Source organism: Physeter macrocephalus, chromosome 14, assembly GCF_002837175.3.
Source record: "Physeter macrocephalus isolate SW-GA chromosome 14, ASM283717v5, whole genome shotgun sequence".
Taxonomy (NCBI): domain Eukaryota; kingdom Metazoa; phylum Chordata; class Mammalia; order Artiodactyla; family Physeteridae; genus Physeter; species Physeter macrocephalus.
In genome coordinates, this window is record NC_041227.1 from 58,864,841 (window position 1) to 58,884,360 (window position 19,520).

Sequence of the window (19,520 nt, forward strand, 5' to 3'; positions counted from 1 at the left end):
GCCTACTTATCTACAGTAGATACCAAAGGGCATGGTGCTTCCTAGCAGGCAAGGCAAAAAGGGATTCGGCCACAGGACTGAAAGTGCCTACAAGGTAAGAACGAACAGTTGCTCAGAACAACTTTAGTAATACTGAGACCAAGAAGTTCTCAAAGCAAGGACCATGCATGACACAGACAAGAATGTCCTCAACAATATCCTTCAGTGAATGTGAAAAGGAGGTGAAGAGGAAGTGAGATTTTACCAGCAGCTCCAGGAAGACTGCACAGATTTATACTCTTCACCAATAGGGCATGAGAGTGCCCATTTTACCACATCTTTGCCATCGCAGCTTGTTATCAATTTTTCATTTTTTTTCTGCTACTCTCATTGGAAAAAGTCCTATTACAGTTTTAACTTAATTATTCAAACCGTTGAGCATCTTTTTAGACGATTTCTCAGCTCAGCTGTCTTTTTCTCAGAGAATTCTTTCCTGATTTCACAGACCTATTCAGTGTTACCTGTTGTAAACTCTCACGGACCATGGACTTCTGCAGAGCATTTCTATTGGGCAAGTCACTTTAATCTTGAATCTTTACAACCAGTCCCAGTTGCAATTTTCCACACATTTGTGTAATTGTGTGATTAACGCCTAGTTCCCCTTCTTGGGTGTTAGCTGCATGAGGACAGAGATATCGCTTGTTCACCATAGATCCTCAGTACCGAGCTGGGGCATAGAGCATGTTGGCAAACTGCAGCGCCCAGGCCAAATCTGGCCCACTGCCTGTCTCTGTGAATAAAATTTTATTGGAACACAGCCATGCTCCTTTGTTGACAAAGTGTCTGTGTCTGCTTTTGTGCTATGAAAGCAGGCTTGAGTAGTTGCCATACAGACACTGTATGGCCCACAAAGCCTAAAATATTTTCTATCTTGGACGGAAAGAGTTGGCCAACCCATGGAATAGAGTAGACATATAATATGCTTTTGGCTGAATGAATAAAAAAATTAAAGGCCTGTGATCTAGTTTAACTTCCTTCCATCACTTGGGGGGGCTGAGATGGAACAGAAGAGGAACAGGGACAAGCAAGGCACTGGTTTGGAGATGTGGTGACTTACAGGCTGCGGGGGCCTTTTAGGGAAGAAGGGGGGTTGATCGGCGAAGCAAGACAGCACAAACTCTGCCACCACCAGAGACAAGTACAGGTAGGTTGACAGGTGGCGGAAGGGGTCACTCTGGAAATCCTGTGGGAGAGAAAGCAGAAGACCCACTGAGTCTGGGCTCTTGAGGAACAGAGATTGGGGAGGGTGTGGGGAAGGGGAGAAAGGGTGGAGGCTGAACAGGGTTTCTGATGCTGGGAGCAGTGCCCAGGCAGGGGGCCGGAGCCGCCATGTTTGAAAGTCAGAAACCCCAGCGTTCCTGGCCTTCTCGAAAACACCTTGCTTATGCATATCCTGTCCATACAAATGGCAGGCGGGGTGTTTGCCCTTAGCTAGGTGACAACTGGCTTTAGACACCGGGACATGAGTTGAAGGGATATTTTGCCTTTCTCCTTGTGCAATAAAGGACCCCCTTCCCCTCCCCCCACAATCTCTGGTCCCACTCCCTTGTGGCTAGTGTTCTCTGGCTTAAGAAGGGAGCTGGAAAAAAAAAAAAAAAAAAAAAAGAAGGGAGCTGGTTTCATGGAGCATTTACTCTGCCTCGGGCACATGCTGGAGTCTTTACATGCACTGTCTCATCAAGTTCCTCCCGACCCTGACCCCAGCTGGGGTTTACCTGCTCTGTGTTACTTGTTGGGAAACCAAAGCTCAGGGGAGTGATAGCACCTTGATCAAGGCCACAGAGATGATCTGATCCAGATCATGAGCTTTTGCTGCCGTGCCATGATTGCTTTTGCATCCCTTGCCCCTTCTGGCCAGAGGACCCTAATTTTTTCCCCCATGCTCAGGTATGGGGTTTATGCAGAACTGATTCCATCCCAGGGGGTGGGCAGGTGATGGAGGCCTGACTAATGAGTACCATCTAGTTCCCTGGCTACTGATGGAACATAAGTCTGGAGCAATTGGGGCTCTTCTTGCCATCCCACTGGAAAATGAAGCAGAGCCAAGGGACAGAGAGAAAAGGAGATCTGGTGGTGTTATCTAAATGTCTGGACCCTCTATGCCTGGCAGGTCCCAGTCTATGAGCTAATAGATTCCCTTGGACTTTTTTTCCTTAAGCTAGTGTGAGTTGAGTTTTTGTGGCTTAAAACAAGAGCCCTAGCTTCAAATCGCAATTTTTCTACTAAATTTTTATACTTCTTTGTTTTTATTTTTGTTTTTGGGGGGCAGATAGTAGACAGTTTGATATTCCAACTACATTATTCCCCATAGTGTCATTTTTAACCATCATTTCTACTGGAAAGTTTGTTCTGAGTTTGGGTGAGATGGACTTGGCTCTGCAGACCTGAGCTGCATGACCTTGAGGAAGTCACTCACTTCTCTCAGCCTTAGTCTCCTCATCTTTAAAACAGGACGATTAGAATCTTCGCTGGATTCCTGATGTCAAGTGCTTGCCAACAGGGCCTGGCACATGGAGCTCCAGAGCATAGGTGGTCCCAATAGTATTATTTCTATGCTGTGTTCCAAACAGCTAACTGATAAGTCAACTGTGGGAACCCATCCTTTCATAAATCAGTGGATGGCCTGTGGAATTTTCCCATTAGTTACAAAAATTGCTTTGTAAAGAAATCTGTCCTTAAGGACAGAAGGTGTTTCTCTGCCTTCTACTTTTATAAGCAGGACAGAGTAACCATTTGGCTCTTGAAATGATGACCAGCAGCCTCTGATTGGTTTCCTTATCCGACGTCTTGGGTGAGTGCGCCAGCTATGCGAGTGGTTGTCAACTGGGGAGATTTTGCCCCCAGGGGACATTTGCCATTGTCTGTAGACACAGGTTACCGTAACAGGGTGGTACTACTGGCATCTAGTGGGTGGAGGCCAGGGATGCTGTGCAACATCCTACAGTGTACAGGACATCTCCCCCCCGCCCCCACCCAAAGGAGAATTACGTAAAGGGTGCTGAGGTTGAGAAACCCTTGTTGAGGTTCTCTATTTTTCTCTGTGCAGATCATGCCCCCTAACATGGAAAGGCTGCCTCCCAGGTAGGGAAACAAATATGGGTGAGTGTGCAAAATGAGTGTGTAAATATGGATGCATGGGAGCACGGGTGAGGGTGAGAATGAGGGGAAACGTGCAGGTACATGGAGTCAGAGTGAGTGCGGGTGTGTGCTGGAGGAGGCCATCCAGAGGACGTGACCGCTGGCTGACCTGTGAGCTGGACCCAGCAATTGGAGGCTCCTCACCCCTCCCCTGTCCTTGAAATGTGCATTGTGGCCACACTGTTCCTGCACTAGGAACTACTTCCAGGATGCAGCCTCCCTTGAAAGAGCAATGTGTTGATGAGACCCTCTGGACAGCACATGTGACCGAACCCTGTTAAATCTTCTATAAACTGTTAAGATTCTGGCAGGTGGGTGCAGAGATCAACTTCTCTTGCATCGCCCAAGACAGCCTCGTAGGTAAGTTCCCTTGCTCGTTAAAATCGTCACCTACTGATCTGCAGTGGCTGCCTCTTTCTTTGGTCTCTCCTGACCCTCTGTGTATGGGGCCGGTTTCTAATTTCACCCGGGAACCCCTGAGGTTTCAAACCAACAGTGTTTCAGTGCCTACGCAGTGTGTGTGCATGTGGGACATTTGTGCCCGAGTCCTGTAGGAGCTTGAAGGCATAGCCACACCTGGGAGGCAGTAAGCGTGAGTGGACGTGTGCAGGCGAGTGTGTGTGTCTGTGCGTTTGTGTGTGATGTTTCAGAGTCTGTGGTTGTGTGATGCGTGAATGGGTTCACACAAGTGTGTGCAAGTGAAGTGTGTGACTTGAGTGTGTAAGACAATGGGAATTTGTGTCGCTGAAAGGGTATAGGATGATGGGAACTTCTATGTGAAATGTGTTTGTGTGTCACTTGAGTTTAAGCACTTGTGGCGTGTGTGTCTCTGTGTAGAGAATAAGCCATGGGTGGAAAGGCGAGGAGGAAGGATGGGACCCAAGGCCTGAAACTGCCCTACTGGTTCCCAGGTGGCCCAGGCCCCCACTTACCCCTTGCGAGGCCTGCTGGGCGGTACTGGTGGCTGGGAAGATGAAGCAGAGCAGCCAGTATCCAAAGAGCACCCCGGACGCCTGGACCCCCTTCTTCCTCTCAGCATGGATCAGGAACACGGTGAAGCTCTGGACCAGAGAGTCAGGTGGGAGGTGGACAGAGGCAGGGAAGGGTGGGGGAAGAGAGGGTAGGGAGGGAGCCCCGCTCTGCCCCATGCCCTCCACCGGGGCAGGAAAAGCAGCAGCTAGGGACAAGCCAGCAGGTCTGGGGATGTCATTTACCATCGTGGTGAGCCACACGGTGGGGTGTATGAGGAGCTCTAGGGCCTGGGGTGTTCCCTGCTGGATTCTCCAAAGAGTCACAGACACGCTGGAGGTACACAGGATTATAAGGGCAAAGCCAAGCACCTGGGGAAACAAATTTGGATAAGGCTGCGGGGCGGGGGGGGAGAAGAAAGATGGCGGCCAACTGGACAGTGACCTCACGTCCAATTGGACAGTGACCCCATGTCCAATTGGACAGTGGCTCTGGATGGGGCACTGTTACGTACCATTGTGATCATTGAACAGTGCTGACGTGAAAGAAAAAGTTGTAAGGGGTGAGGCAGCTCAATCTTGACCTGTAACTGTCATATAAATAATGCACCACAAGGGCCCAAGCCAACTAGGTGGTTTCCAAAATGCCAGCAGCACTCCCATAATGCACGGGAGGATGCTTTAGGGCTGAAGGAACAGCATGAAATGAAATTGACTCTCTAGGTGAAAAAGTTATACCCTCTTTAAGTCTCTTTCCCACCCTACTATTAAATCAAGGAGGAACTCTCTGTTGGGACTGGTATGTCTTCAGGCCTGCTCTAAGATGCATTGGTCTCTCTTTTGAACAAGAGAAATCAGGAAAGTGGGCAGACCTGGGCACACTGGAGAAACTATTGAACATTTCGGTTAGTCTCAAGCAGGGGTCAAACTACCACCTGCAGGCTGAGTTTGGCCTCCTGCCTGTTTTTGTATCACCTCTGAGCTAAGAATGGTTTTGACATTTTTCAATCATTGAACAAAACTTTAAAAAGTCTAATATGACATGTGAAAATTATATGAAATGCAAATTGTAGTGACTATAAATAAACTTTTATTGAAACACAGTCACATCTATTTGTTTACTGTTGTCTGTGGCTGCTTTCCTGCTGCAAGAGCAGAACTGAGTGGTGGGGACAGAGACCACATGATCCTCAAAGCCTCAGACATGTATTATCTGGCCCTTTAAGGAAGAGTGTGCCAACCCTGGATAGGTGGTCGGCAACAGGTCAAAAATTTACAAGGTGGTATGGGAATAAATGAACCTTGGAGGGCATTCTTGTAGAAGTCTGGAGAAAGGAAGGATGAGCAGAAAAGCTCACCCTTGCAATGCCAGTGTTTTTCTAACACTGTCAAATAAATACATAACAGTTTTAAGAACTGTTCTTTAGTACCACCAGTGGGGAAACACAAAAATCAATGCATAGCTGTTAAACATTTAAAAGGTTCATCCTAGCATGGCCCTAGAATCACCCTGTGTATCCCAGGAGTGTACACTGCACACTTTGGGGAATGCTGGGCTGTGATGGCCATAAACTGGATGTGTGGGTGTCCAGGGGTGTGTTTGTGGATGTATGGTTTTTATTATTACCAGATCTGTTTGGGAGAATCTATTCCACTGAGTTTCCCTCTGTCGCCTCTGGGGTATTGGTCTGTTTGATTAACAGGGTCCCTTCTTGTCCCCATGCTGTGTGCTCCTTGATAGAAGAAGTGTCTACTTTGGGGTCTCTGCCAGGTTCCAGCCTGTTTCCCCCGACCCCCTACCATTGTCTGGTTACAGGCTCCCAGGGGCAGTGGCTACCATTTTGGCCTTGAAGAGGCGGGACATCTGGAGGTAGCCCTTGTCATGGTGGTGGATGTAGAGGAGGTGGATGGGGCCAAGGACCCAGAGGTACATGGGGGGCACCCAGACCCCTGCTGTTTTCAGGAAGCACAGGCTCAGCAGGCGGGCAGCGGCGGGCTGGGGCTCCGTCTGGTTCCAGACCTGAGGGAACACCAGGGTGACTCTTATGATGGTACAACGCAGGGGTCCCAAACTCACTTGCTTAGGGGGCCAGGCAACTCTTTGGACCCCTAACATTTACATGAAAATGTGCTAAGCACTCTTTAGAGTACTTCATAATTCTCAACTTCTTTAGCCCTAACCCCAATCTTATGAAGTAGATGCAGTCATACTGATTTTGCAGATGAGGCAGGTGAGGCCCAGAGAGGCTGAGTAAGTTGGCTGATGTCACCCAGTTGGACAGTGGTGCTGGGATCTGAACCACGGCAGTCCGGTCCTAGAATCTGGGAGACCTGGGCTCTCTGATGAGTGTTGGGCACAGACTTATAACCACTATAGGAGGTAGGTATTACTGTCCCCATTTCATAGACCAGAAACTGAGGCACGGGGTTGGGGGGTGGGGGAAGAGACTCCTTCAGGCCCACACAAATAGGAAGTGGCAGAGCTGAGTCCATTCTGGCCTGTCTGACCCCGAAGCTTGTTCTACTGGAGATCGCCATCTGTAATTCTTATCTCAGACCTTCTGCTGGTCTTTCCTTATCTGAGAAGTGTGAGTGTGAGTTTAGAAGACGCTGCTTTAATTCTCCCCCTACTGCATCACTGCCACCCTCCCACAAGAACCCTTTGATGAGACAGAAACCAGAGAGGGGTGTGGGGGGGTCTTGTAGGCCCCTTTAACAGGGCTGGGTTCTTCGGGGGACCAGCTTGGTTAAGGGGGTCGCCCCGCCCTGCGGTTAGGCTGGAAGGTCTCTTCCCCTCCCGGCCGGGAGTTTGGAGGTCTCTCCCCTCCCCTGCCCAAGAGGTCTCTCGAGTCCGAAAAGGAGAGTGGGGCGGGATGGAGACACTCACCTCCGGGCCCGAGCAGGGCTCGCCAGGCGCGGCCATCGGGCGCCGTGCGTCCGTCAGTCAGTCTGTCAGACTGTCGGTGGGTCCCTGGACAGCTTCCTTGGCCGCGCTCCGCCGTGCAAGGGGCGGGGATTCGAGCGCCGGGATTGCGAGGCCCCGGGCAAGGTCCGGCCGCGCGGCGGGGGTGGGGCGCGAAGGGGTGAAAGGAGGCGAGGTGGAGGGGCGCTGAGGGAGGCCCCAGCAGGCAGCGGCGGAGGGGATCCCGGAGCCCCAGAAAGTGCAGCGGCATCCCCATATAACCCCCCCTTCCCCCTGGAACAAATGTCATCGCAAGCTTCCCGAATACTGTGGACCAGCAATTCCAGGAATTTATCCTGATAAGTGAACCCAACAGGTGTGCACATGTCCAACAACCGGCATGGGGGATGGGGGCACTGCCTGGTTAGTTAGAGCCGCAGTCTCCTCACCTGTGGGATGGACACTGTCTGCCTCTACGGTGGGGGGAAGATTTTAAGATGACTAACAAAGCGTCTAGCACAGTGCCAGGCACACAGTGAACAGTAAACGCGCAAGCAGAGTTAGCTCTTATTAGCATTAGAAGTATTATTTCATCCCTAGGTTACTAAACCGTGGTTCAAAGCGCCATTGCAGAAATATATTGAATACGGAAATACGGTTGCTAAATGCTAAGTGAAAAAAAGAGATTATAATACAAAATAGCCTGTGATATGTTTCCAAAGAAAAAAAGTATATGCTTAAGTTGGGGAAAGTGGGGAAGGAAGTCAAGTCATTTACCTTCTTCTTCTGGGTCTTACAGCAAGGTGTGTCCCCAGCCACGAGTTCTTTTGGGAGATGACTCTATGTAACATATATGCATAGATAAAAAGATGGAAATGCTCTAAAGCAGTGGTCATGGGAATCCTAATTTTTCTTTTTCCTTGCTTTCCCTTTTCTGTTTTCTTTCCTTCTGCAATGAGCATGTATTCCTTTCAAGATAGGAAGGAAAGACTCAGCTTTTTCAGACCGACAAGCACAGGTGCTCAGTTCGAGTGAAGAATTCAAATCCTTTGCGCTCTCCATGCTGCCCTGTTACTTCTTGTCCTCTTTTTCCCGCCTCCAGCAGGGCTTCAACAGCATGGGTTCCCTGGCCTTTTCCCCTTTCCTTTTCTGAGTTCCCCCAACCCTGGTCTGGGGCCTAGGCAGTATGCCTTCAGCTGTCCTGCCTGGGAGTTCTGGAAGAGCAGGGACACAGAAACTCAAGGATCTGTCTTGAGGCTGAGTGTGGATGGTCTGCTGTTTACATTCAGATCACGTCTGTTTATTTGAGGTGATTTTGGTGGAGGCTGATGGAAATTATGGGGAGACTTGAGCCCCCTCTCCCTGAAACCCCCGCTCCAGTTGGCTTTGCCACAGACCTAGTGCTTTATTTCTTTGTATACCTGAAGATGAATTTGAGGGGAATGGTGAAAGTTTGAGGGAGAATGGTTAGGAAGGCAGGAAGAACACAGAGGAAATCAGCAGGTGAGCCAAGAACAGAACTCGGGCATCCCAAAGCCTACTTTCCAGCTCTCTGAACAACACATGGCTGTGTGCCGAGCCCTAGATAAGTCCCTTTCCCTCTCTGGGCCGCGGTTTACCATTCTGTAAGATAAGAGGATTCCATAGGCCAGCATTTCCTAATCGATGGCTTTCACACCCCCCCCCCCCCCCGCCCCGGTGATTTGCTAAGACAAACCAGGGATTTATGTTAGGGAGAGTAAAGGGCATCTGTTTCAATTGTAATGATAAATAATGAACCTCAGAAAATAAAACCATTATTTAAATAGTTTCTCTTTATAATTGAACAGTTGAGAATCTCACTGTATTTGGAGTGAGAATGCAGAGTGAGAAGCAGAAATCTGATGCGCTCATGATTGAAATCCTCAGTGGGTGTATCGTTACATTGTAGCCACTGTGAAGGTTTTGACCATTGTGTAGTTTAAAATCATTGTGATTCATAATTGCATTATATTGCTTGAGTTTTAGCCACAATGGGAAATTTCAGTGGGAAATCTTCTCTTTTACCTCATCATTTAGAAACAAAGTATTAAAAACTATCAAAATAAAGAACTTGATGTTTCCAGGAGTAAAATGGAAGACTTTCAAATATCAGGTCAGAAAAGCAATTTTTGTCTATTTTGATGTGGTGACTTGTAGTTCATCTACACTATGTTATACACTCAGTCTTAGGACAAAATATAACGTGCTGATTTTTGAACTTGTTTGCAGACAAATCATGCATCGTCTCACAGAGCTAGTTCAAAGTAAATCAAACTGCATGCATCTCTTGCTTACTGGGGGAAAACCCTCAAAGTTTGTTTCTATACAAATGTTATTAGAGCTGGGATTAAATAAAATGTAAATACCTTTTAAATATTATGCTGAACTTAAATGACATGTTTTTCTTTAAAAAAAACCTAATTCATCATTTATCACGGAAAAATACACCAGTTGACACAAATCCCTAAAAGGGGTTTGAGATTATACTTGTGAAATTTATGGTCAAAAAGATTCGGGAAAGTTGTTGGATACTTCGATCAACAGTCTCTCGTCCTTTCCAGTTTCAGTGCTACTGAATTCCAAAGTAGGGTTTAGCTTTGTAGTTTATGACTGTACACACACACCTTACAACTGCACCTGCCAGACGGTGCGCGGAGTCCTCCAAGCCTCCAGAGGGCACAAATGGTCTCGTTTTGTTGCTGAACATGCGCCATAATTCTTTAGCCTGGGGGCGTGGGCGTGGGATCGCGCACGCGCGGCCGAGTCGGGGCGGGGACTGGGCTGTCAGCCGCCCGCGTAGAAGGAAGCTGCGGGCCGCGTGCGGTTTGAGGGGCGGGACCTGGAGGCCTGCGGAGGGTCTGGCAGCAGAGGCAGGGCCATGCGGGAGCGCCGGGGCGTGGGGCCGCCGGGGTCGGTGGTGGTGGTCGCCACCGTAGTGCTGCTGCTGAGCGGCGTGGGGCCGGCGCGCGGCTCCGAGGACATCGTGGTGGGCTGCGGGGGCTTCGTCAAGTCGGACGTGGAGATCAACTACTCGCTCATCGAGGTGAGCGCCCGCCCCGCGGCCCGGAGCACGCTGTGTGACCCCGGGCCAATTGCTCAACCTCTCTGAGCCGCGGTGGCCTCGCCTCTGACACCAGGCAGTTGCCACCAGCCCTCCACTCTGGGAGTCCTTTCCTTTTTAAAGGCGCCGCTCTCCTTGGGTCTCCACTATCTCTAAAGAGCATGCATTCCCATCCAAGAGATCCTGACCCAGTAGATCTCTCTTGGCATCTCTGGGGCTGGGAAACTGTATTTTTAATTTCCCTGGTTTCCCCCATGGGACCCCCTTTTCCTCAGAAAATGGAGAGTTGTCAGCTGCCCGTACTGGGTAGTTATTGGAATTACACTAGAGATTTGTGCCCAAGTCTTTTTATTAAGTTGCAAAGCCCTGTTCAGTTAGATGATTATTAGCCTAGTGGAATTATGACCCAGAAAGCCTTGTGAAGAAGAAGGGAGATAGATGGAGGTAGGGATAGAAAGTCACTTGCAGGACAGATGGGAAGGGACCCGAGGGAGGGCTGGCCTCTGTTTCAGGAGGGTACTGACGATGGGGCAGAAAAGGGAATTTGGGAGAGAAAAAAGGAAGTGGCTGAAAAAGAGAAGGGAGTGGGGACTAAGACCCCAAAGGCTGTCTGTCTGAAAGCACATTGAGCTGCTTCTGTGCTGGTAGCTGGAGGGCTGCGAGGAAGGGTTGGACCGGTGTGTTCTACAAAGTAGGTTACTGAGGATTGGGGGAGGGGTAGGAAGTAGATTCACATCCCACTAGCTCTTTGACCTGGCCTTGCTCCAAGTCCCATTTTTTATTCCTGTAAGATGGGTGAGAGGCAGCAGAACCCAGCATCATGTATTTTCTAAAGAAGTTCATCAGTCGTCACCTTCAAGACGATTGGTCTTAAGAAGTCAGGCGTTTAATGAATCTACCCACTGACAGTGGCAGGGCTCCTAGGATCTCTGGGTGCCCATGCCACCTCCTGGGTTGTGGGCACAGGACATTCCAGAAGCCGCCTGGAAAGGCTTTGCAACTTGTAGTTTCCTGGGGCTCCAGGAGGAAAGTGAAGGCGGTAAGGGGCACTCCCACCCCAAACACTAATAGTGACCTTGAGAGCAGAGGGCAGGTTTTGTGACCTAGTATGAAATGTGTTCCCTGAGCCCTAGGGCTGCCTGTCCAGGTGGTCCGAGACACTCATTCTTTCTTAATTTCTGATTGTGAAATGAGGTGTTTCATACGTGTAATGTGTATTGCCATTCTGTTCCCTGACCTGTGCTTTATGAAAGAAATGTAAATAAGATATTTCACAATCATTTCTTGATTGTGTTTTCTGTGTCCCAGTAAAACTACCTTCACTCTTCTCCAGCTCTCTTCCCTTCTGGGTGTTTTTCCGTCATATTCATTCAGTCAGTAACTGTTGCGTGAGCCCCGGCATGTGCAGAAGCCTTGTGTCTGGTGGGGATATTCAGTTCAGTGAACAGAGCAGACAGAAATCCCTAAAAAAGAAAAACTATATTGGTTGCTAATTCTTTAACAATCAGGAGATTTCACATTAAAAACTGCATTCCTGATTTCTCTGGAAAACCAGCTGATCTTTGGGCTGCAAAACTTGGCTTGGGTTAAGTAGCGATCTGTCTCTCTTTAGGTGAATGCCCCTTGATAGGACTTCCATGGCCCCTCTGGACAGCCGGATTTTCAGTCCCTGCTTTAAGTGCATGCATCTGAATTTCTTTATGGCCTGTGAACAAGTTTGAGTATTTATTGAGTACTTACGCTAAATAAGACACTGACCCAGGCGCCGTGGAATGTAAGCAGTGGTCACTGCCCACGGGGAGCCTGCAGTCTGTACGTAATTTCACTGTGTTCCTTTCTTAAGTGCGCGCGTTCTGAGTCTGCTGCTTCATACATCTTCTTAGCTGGTGTGACCCAATTCTGTTATCATAGTTACAAATTATTAACATTAAAAGTTTCTAGATGGATGTTACTCCAACATTGGGACTCTTTGGGGTAAATAATACAGATCCCTGGCCCTCACCTCAGACCTTCTACTTTAGAAACAGACGTGGGGCTCAGAAAATGCATTTTTTTAAGGTACTTTACAAAAAATTGAAGTATAGTTGATTTACAGTGTTGTGTTTAGTTCCTGGTGTACAGCAGAGTGATTCAGTTATATATATATTCTTTTTCATATTCTTTTCCATTAAGGTTTATTACAGGATATTGAAAATAGATCCCTGTGCTATACAGTAGGACCTGTTGTTTATCCATTCTGTGTATAATAGCTTGCATCTGCTAGTCCCAAACTTCCAATCCAACCCGCCCCAGGAATTGCATTTTAACAAGCCCCTTACTAACAGCAAAATTAGAAAATTTGTTTTAGACCCAGAAACAACGTAGAGACAGACACTAAAATAAACTGAAAAGCACTGAAAAAACATGACTTTGGGAGATAGTTTCTAACCTGAAAAATATCAAATCACATTATTTTGGGGATACTTGTCTTATTTCCCTCTGTCCTAATGCCTAGTGTTAGTAACTTCATATGGTATGGTAGGTCCTCAGCAAATGCATTTTGACTGAATGCATTAAAATATCAAATCACATTATTTTGGGGATACTTGTCTTATTTCCCTCTGTCCTAATGCCTAGTGTTAGTAACTTCATATGGTAGGTCCTCAGCAAATGCATTTTGACTGAATGCATTCAGGTGCATTATATGTAGTTAATTCTCAACAGTGATATTATGACTTCTCTTTTCTTTCCTTCCTTTCTAGATAAAGTTGTACACCAAGCATGGGACTTTGAAATACCAGACAGACTGTGCCCCTAACAATGGTTACTTTATGATCCCCTTGTATGATAAGGTAAGAGGGGAGAGTACTTTAGTCTTTTACGATGGGAAGTTGTCAGTGTGACCCACAGGGCTGCGCTGACTGGGAGAGTGGCTTTCCCACATGTGCAAATACTCATGTTTTGTAAGTTGTAAGTGGAGTATGGTAATTCTGGCCAAATTCTGGCCAAGCTTATGAACTGGTTTGATTGAATGTAGTGATTCTCAGTGTCTCCAGGGACATTTGGCAACGTCTGGAGATATTTTTTCTTGTTACAACTGTGAGGGAGGGAGAGTAGTGCAGTTATCTCGTCAGTGGAGGCCAGGAATGGAGCTAAACATCCTGCCATGCTGTATGGGACAGATCAAATGTCACCAGCGCCAAGGCTGAGAAACCCTGATTTAATAGAACCCTTTACTTGCAAGCAGCTTAAAATATTGTTAAAAAGAATTATACAAGTAATATGTGAGTTCATGAGCTTTGTGAAAAATATCAAGATGTTTAGAAGTATATGAAGTAAATTTTATCTTTTATCCCCCAACCCCCCTCCCTCTGTAGTGATATCCTCTGATAAAAGTTTCAGTGTGTATCCTAGCAGATGGCTTTCTCTGTATTTAGAGTTGGACAGATATCCGCAAATATACATGCGTGTACATATATGCAGATACACAAACCCATGTGCACATAGATGGGTATCCATGCATACCCGTTCTCCCACCCCTCATTCTCCCCACATTTCAACTTTTTATTTGGAAATACAGATTCACAGGAAGTTGCAAAAGTAGTTAATATACTGTGTAGTTTTGCTTTTGATTAAAAAAAAATACAAATGGACTCAAACACTGGGCATTGTTCTGCAATGTGCTTTTTTTCCCCTGTGGTGATGTTTTGGCACACTTTTGGACATCAGCATGTATGGACCTTCCTTTTAATGGCTGCACACATGTCAGAGGCAGGCCAAACTAATTTATTCTCAATTTCCTCTATAGACACAGAGGCTTTTTCCCAGTTTTAAAAATTATTATTACTAACCACACAGCAATAAATATTCTTGAACTTACATCTTTATGCACAATACATAAGATTGATTTCTAGAGGTAGACTAGTTGGGTCTTGAAATCTGTTTTTGTTTTTGTTTTTTAACTATTAAAACATTCTCGGGGGCTTCCCTGGTGGCGCAGTGGTTGCGCGTCCGCCTGCCGATGCAGGGAAACCGGGTTCGCGCCCCGGTCTGGGAGGATCCCACATGCCGCGGAGCGGCTGGGCCCGATGCAGGGGAACCGGGTTCGCGCCCCGGTCTGGGAGGATCCCACATGCCGCGGAGCGGCTGGGCCCGTGAGCCATGGCCGCTGAGCCTGCGCGTCCGGAGCCTGTGCTCCACAACGGGAGAGGCCGCAACAGAGGGAGGCCCGCATACCACAAAAAAAATAAATAAAAAAAAATAAAATAAAATAAAAAAATAAAAAAATAAAAAAATAAAAAAAAAACATTCTCAAGGAACCCTTCACTCAAGGGTATATGTAAAATCTAGTTTTAAGAAATGACTTCAGTTCCTGAAGATCTGGCTGACCCTGGCAACCTTAGTCATATGAGGGGTTAACGAGAGACTGGATTAATAGAATGTGTGGAATCAAAAGACCAAGAGCAGCTGAATACAGAGTCTTTGTAACTCTTTGATGGGTTAAATGGGAGGTTCGGGGGTTGAGATTGCAGCACATGAAGGGAATCAAGAGCTCACTACCATTTACAAGTACAAAGTTTATGCTTGGAATTCCATGTCAGGTGTGAAAATTCTAGATAATGGGCTAGCACTAAACTAAATTAAACTAGCTGAATAGTCATCAGTTCTTAGTCCTTTGCAGTGATTTTTTTTTTCTCCTTGTAGGGAGATTTCATTCTGAAGATTGAGCCTCCTTTAGGGTGGAGTTTTGGTAAGTTAACAAATAACCAGGTATACTCTGTAAAGGATTAGGTTATATGCTGAATATTAATTTAAATTGACAGAGTGCATAGATTGTTAAAATAGTAAGGATTCCTTTCTAGTGTAGAAGAGCGTTTTTTTGTTTTTTTTTTAACCGCCTTGCCCCTATTACTTTAGAGTAGATTGGATTTACTTTAGACCTACCTTAAGATTTTTCTGTCATGTTTCTTAAAGTAGGCATCTTTTCTTATACCTCTCAGAAAACTCCACTTTAGCAGCTTCGTTCATTAAGTGCCAGTAGAACTTGATAAATACAGAGGTCAGGAGTGGGGACTTTGTTCCTCTTCCAGGATGGCTTCTTTCTTAGCCCTCTCAGTGTTTTTAAAAAAATTTTTTCAGTGAATTAATGGCAACATTAAACATTGTGAGACTTGACATAAAAATCCAGATTTACTTCTCTTAAGAGATCAGAGGATCTGACAACCTTGGGCCTTACCAGCTCTGTGACGACCTTGGACGAGTTACTTCCACTGGGTTGGCGTCTGTCTTCTCACTAGGGGTCTGGAGAGTAATAGTACCTGCCTCACAGGCTACTGGAGGATTAATGGACCAGTGTATTTATGTGTTCAGAATCGCTGGCACATAATTGGCAATTAATTAGTAAACACTTAAAAGCAGTCTTTCCACACACGTACGAACAAAAGCTCCAGACTTTCCTGAGGTGACTGTCTTTTAGCAAAGTCAGAGGAACGGGAGTGGGCTGGATCAGAAGAAGGGGTTCTGCTGTGACGTAGCTGGTGTTTTTGGAGAGTAGAGCCTTGACGTTTCGGTAGAGGGTGTGTGACCCCAGTTCTGTAGCCTGGGGGGAGACGTGGAGGGCCCAGTAGTTCCTACCAGGCCTGCCTGTGAGTTAGAGGGGGAAGAACTGAGTCCCTGCTGTCACAGTGGCAGTGACAGCCAAGTCGCATCTGGACGACAAGCGCTTTCTCAGTTCACGGCCGGGGGTGCCTGGCTGGTGCGGTCCAGAAAAGCAGAGGGGAGTCAAAGCCAACCCATGGCCAGAGAGACGACAGATCGGCCAGAGAGGTCACAGATCGGTGGCTTGCAGGACTGTTGTTTGAATCCCCTCCCTTCTTGTCAGTTCTTTTACTTTTAATAAGTTTAAAAATTAAATTATAGCATACTTTCCGAAAATTGTACTCATCACAGGGATATCAGGTGATGAATTTTCACAAAACGAACGCACTCACGTAACCACCACTTAGATGACAAGACAGAACCTGACCAGCACCCAGAAGTGCCCCATCCCAGGCACTTGCTAATTGTGCCGCCCGACCTAAAATTATAGATTATCTTGTCTGGTTTGAACTTCATGTAAATAGAATCGCACAGGGTACGTTTTTGTGCCTGGTTTCTCTCTCTTGACAATTTTCACAGAATTCATCCTTATTATGTGTTATTATGTGTTGGTATATTAGTTCATTCTACTGCTGTGTGAATATCAAGTGATTTACCCCCTCTACTGTTGGTGGACATTTGGGTTGCGCCCCAGTTTCGGCCACTAGGAGCAGTGCTCCTGCGAACATCCTTGTACATATCTTGTGGTGCACACAAGTCTACATTTCTGTTGAGTATATACCAGGGTGGAATTGCTGGGTGATAGACTTTTTACACGTTCAGCCCTAGTAGAGATTGCCGGACAGCCAAGGTAGATGTCGCAAAACATTGCTCTACCAGCCATGTGTAAGAGTTCAGACCTCCACATCCTCACCAGCACTGGCTGTCAGTCTCTTTCATCTTAGCCGTCCTGGTGGTGGAGTGGTGGCCTCGCATTGTGCTTTTGATTTGCATTTCCTGATGGTCCATGAGATTGAGCACTTTTTCGTATTTCCTGGCCATTTGGATATCCTCTTTTTGTGAGCTGCCTGTTCAAGGTTTTGTCCATTTTTCACTGGTGCTTTCCCCTGTGTATGCGCGTCATTCTTCATTTTACCAGAAATTCTCTTGACTGGTCCATTTTTTCCTCTGCTTCTCACTTCACGGTCTTCCGAACCATTTAAAAACTCAACTTTAACCCCTATTATGATGAACTCTTCAGTTTTTTTTAATTTGACTTAGTTGCTAACATTGAAAAATCAGGACACGGCACATAAAATCCAGATTTCCAGTTGTTCTTGAGAAGGTGGAGGCTTGGGCAGCACTGGGTCACGTGGCAGTAGTTGGTAGAAGCTGTCCCCCTTTTTCCATTTGCTGCAGTCCACACTTGGCCAGTCTGCTGACTTCTAATCCACCGGGTTACTATGGACATTGGGGTTTACAGTGGTAAACCTGGTATAATGTGGCCGAACTCCTGTACTTGGTCAGGAGACAGATGTAGAGCCAGACTTTTGGGGTTGAATTTGGGCTCCATCCCTCACAAGCTCTGTGATTTTAGGAGATTCTTTAACCTTCCTGTGCCCCACTTTACCCCTCAATCGGCTGCAGATGTTACTATCTACCTCTAAGATAGTTGTCAGGATTAAGTGTACTTAGTTAGCTCAGTGCCTGGTCTGTGGTGGGCGATCAGTAATAAAACTCTTTGGCACTCACTGGATTTTCCATGGGACTCTGAGATACAGCTCAGCTGCAAGACTGTTACAAAAGTATATTATACTGTAAACTCTGGTTCCCTTTGGGGTGGGGGAGAGTGGGTGTCAGGGTGTAGGGGTGGGAAGGAGACTTTTCCCTGTGTACCTCCTTGTGCCTTCGGATTTCAAGCCATGTGAGTGGTTCAAAAGTGAATACAGTGAAAGTTAAGCAGTTCAATGTGTTTTACGCAGACAGTTTCATCCTGTCCCAGAACTCAGCTTGCTCTTGTGTCCTGTACCCTGTTCCCCCCTCCCCCGTCACTGGGCAGAGCCAACCACCGTGGAGCTCTACGTGGATGGTGTGAGCGACATCTGCACGAAGGGCGGGGACGTTAACTTCGTGTTCACGGGCTTCTCCGTGAATGGAAAGGTTTGGCATTTGTCACGTTTGCTCTGTGGTACATACTGGGTCTTCTCTTACCTTTAAAAAAGCAAGATGTTTTTAAACTGGGGGCATTGAGCCCACAAGGGACCCACCGATAAGCTTCAAGAGGACCTGGGAGCTCAATGAAATTGCATGTAAAACGTAGCGGGTGTTTTTAAGGGCCGGGTCTGGGTTGCTGGTCACTCCCCTGTCCGAGTATAGATGCCAGGATGGCTTTTTAGAGGGACAGGTTCTCAGGGGAGAGTTTCCCCTCCCTGCATCTAGCACCACGGTTGAGATGCACATGTTTATTGCCTACCTTTTCTTCATGGTGGGTTTATTCTCCTTTCCCTTGACCCTGAGAGTGAGGGCCTTTGGTCCCTGCTTTTTGTGTGGGTTTCTTGTTAGAGATGGGGACCCTGGGTATTTATTCTTTCGCAGTGGTTTGTAAAATAATTGTGCATCTTTAATTGAAGGTGTCTTAGAGTCAATGAAACAAAGTGTCATTTTACTGTTGCTGTTCCTTCTCCCTGTCCCTAGGCCTCCCTGGGAAGGGTATCCACAATCTCTACCATCTTTTCCAAGGAAACTTGGGCCAAAGAAAGTCATAGGCTTCGTGTGGGAGCAGGCGCAGGATGGACAGTGCGGTTGGGAGAGAACGTTGCTGCCGGGTGGCTCCTAACTCCTCTTCTCCACGGCAGGTTCTCAGCAAAGGGCAGCCCCTGGGGCCCGCAGGAGTTCAGGTGTCTCTGCGAAACACAGGCACAGAAGCAAAGATCCAGTCCACAGTCACACAGCCGGGCGGAAAGTGAGTCATGCATGCCACACCCTGCCCCGAGGCTAGAGCCGGGCCCTGATGTGGGGGGAGCTTTGGATTTAGGGAGACCTGGGTTCAAATCCTGTTTCGGCCTCTTAACTTCAGACGGGTTCCTGCCCCTCAGGGCCTCAAGTTCCTCATCTGTAAAATGGAAGTCATTTGACCCATTACATCTAACGTTGATGCAGTGATTAAATATGAGATAAATAAAGCACATGCTGCAGGGCCTGGCACATGGTAGGCCTTCATTTAATGGTTGGGACTGGCTCTGGAGCCTGACAGCCTGGGTTTGAATCCTGGTTCCCCCATTTGCTAGCTTTCTGCCCCGGAGCAAGTTACTTAACGCCTCTGTGCCTTGGTTTCCTCATTTATAAAAGAGGATAATCATGGAACCTACCTCTTAAGGTTATTGAGAAGATTAAATTACGGTATTATCGTTTCAAACTGTCTGGCACAGAATATGTGCTTAATAACTTAGCTCAATACAGATTAGCTCAATTACGATTTTTAAAAATCATTTTATCACTATTACATCACAATCATTTTGTAGTTGGAACTAATGACTATTTAATCAACCTTGCTGAGTCAACTTTAAAGCATTTATGTAATAGATTTATATGGTTGAGTTGTGAATGTTAATAGATGTGCCAAGATTAATATCAGAATAGTTCCACCTGATAATGTTGAAAGCACGCAAATCACCACTGACTACTTCAATACACAAATATGACTAAACTGCAAAATAGAAGTTTGTAATGAGTCTGTCAATACATCATCCATTTTTTTTTTTTTTTTTTTTTTTTTTTGGTACGCGGGCCTCTCACTGTTGTGGCCTCTCCCGTTGCGGAGCACAGGCTCCAGACG

General features: G+C 46.8%; 2 protein-coding genes across 6 annotated transcripts in view; one reads left to right on the forward strand and one right to left on the reverse strand.

Annotated features, from left to right (window-relative positions):
• Positions 1 to 7,068, reverse strand: part of ABCC6 (ATP binding cassette subfamily C member 6) — a 67,130-nt gene extending 60,062 nt beyond the window's left edge. Inside the window, exons 1-5 of the mRNA XM_007127098.4 lie at positions 7,033 to 7,068; positions 5,983 to 6,165; positions 4,392 to 4,517; positions 4,110 to 4,238; positions 1,097 to 1,222 (exon numbers count right to left, since the gene is read on the reverse strand). Coding sequence (XP_007127160.2) covers positions 1,097 to 1,222; positions 4,110 to 4,238; positions 4,392 to 4,517; positions 5,983 to 6,165; positions 7,033 to 7,068 — 600 coding nt within the window. The remainder of the gene's footprint in view (positions 1 to 1,096; positions 1,223 to 4,109; positions 4,239 to 4,391; positions 4,518 to 5,982; positions 6,166 to 7,032) is intronic.
• A 2,778-nt stretch (positions 7,069 to 9,846) lies between these two features.
• Positions 9,847 to 19,520, forward strand: part of LOC102995174 (BOS complex subunit NOMO1) — a 54,813-nt gene continuing 45,139 nt past the window's right edge. For 3 of the 5 annotated variants that reach the window (XM_055090072.1, XM_028498658.2, XM_055090074.1), the window contains exons 1-5: positions 9,847 to 10,111; positions 12,871 to 12,960; positions 14,813 to 14,858; positions 17,745 to 17,845; positions 18,541 to 18,647. In XM_055090072.1, coding sequence (XP_054946047.1) covers positions 9,947 to 10,111; positions 12,871 to 12,960; positions 14,813 to 14,858; positions 17,745 to 17,845; positions 18,541 to 18,647 — 509 coding nt within the window. In that variant the 5' untranslated portion in view covers positions 9,847 to 9,946. The remainder of the gene's footprint in view (positions 10,112 to 12,870; positions 12,961 to 14,812; positions 14,859 to 17,744; positions 17,846 to 18,540; positions 18,648 to 19,520) is intronic. The other 2 variants (XM_055090073.1, XM_007127099.4) reach the window with 2 other exon arrangements.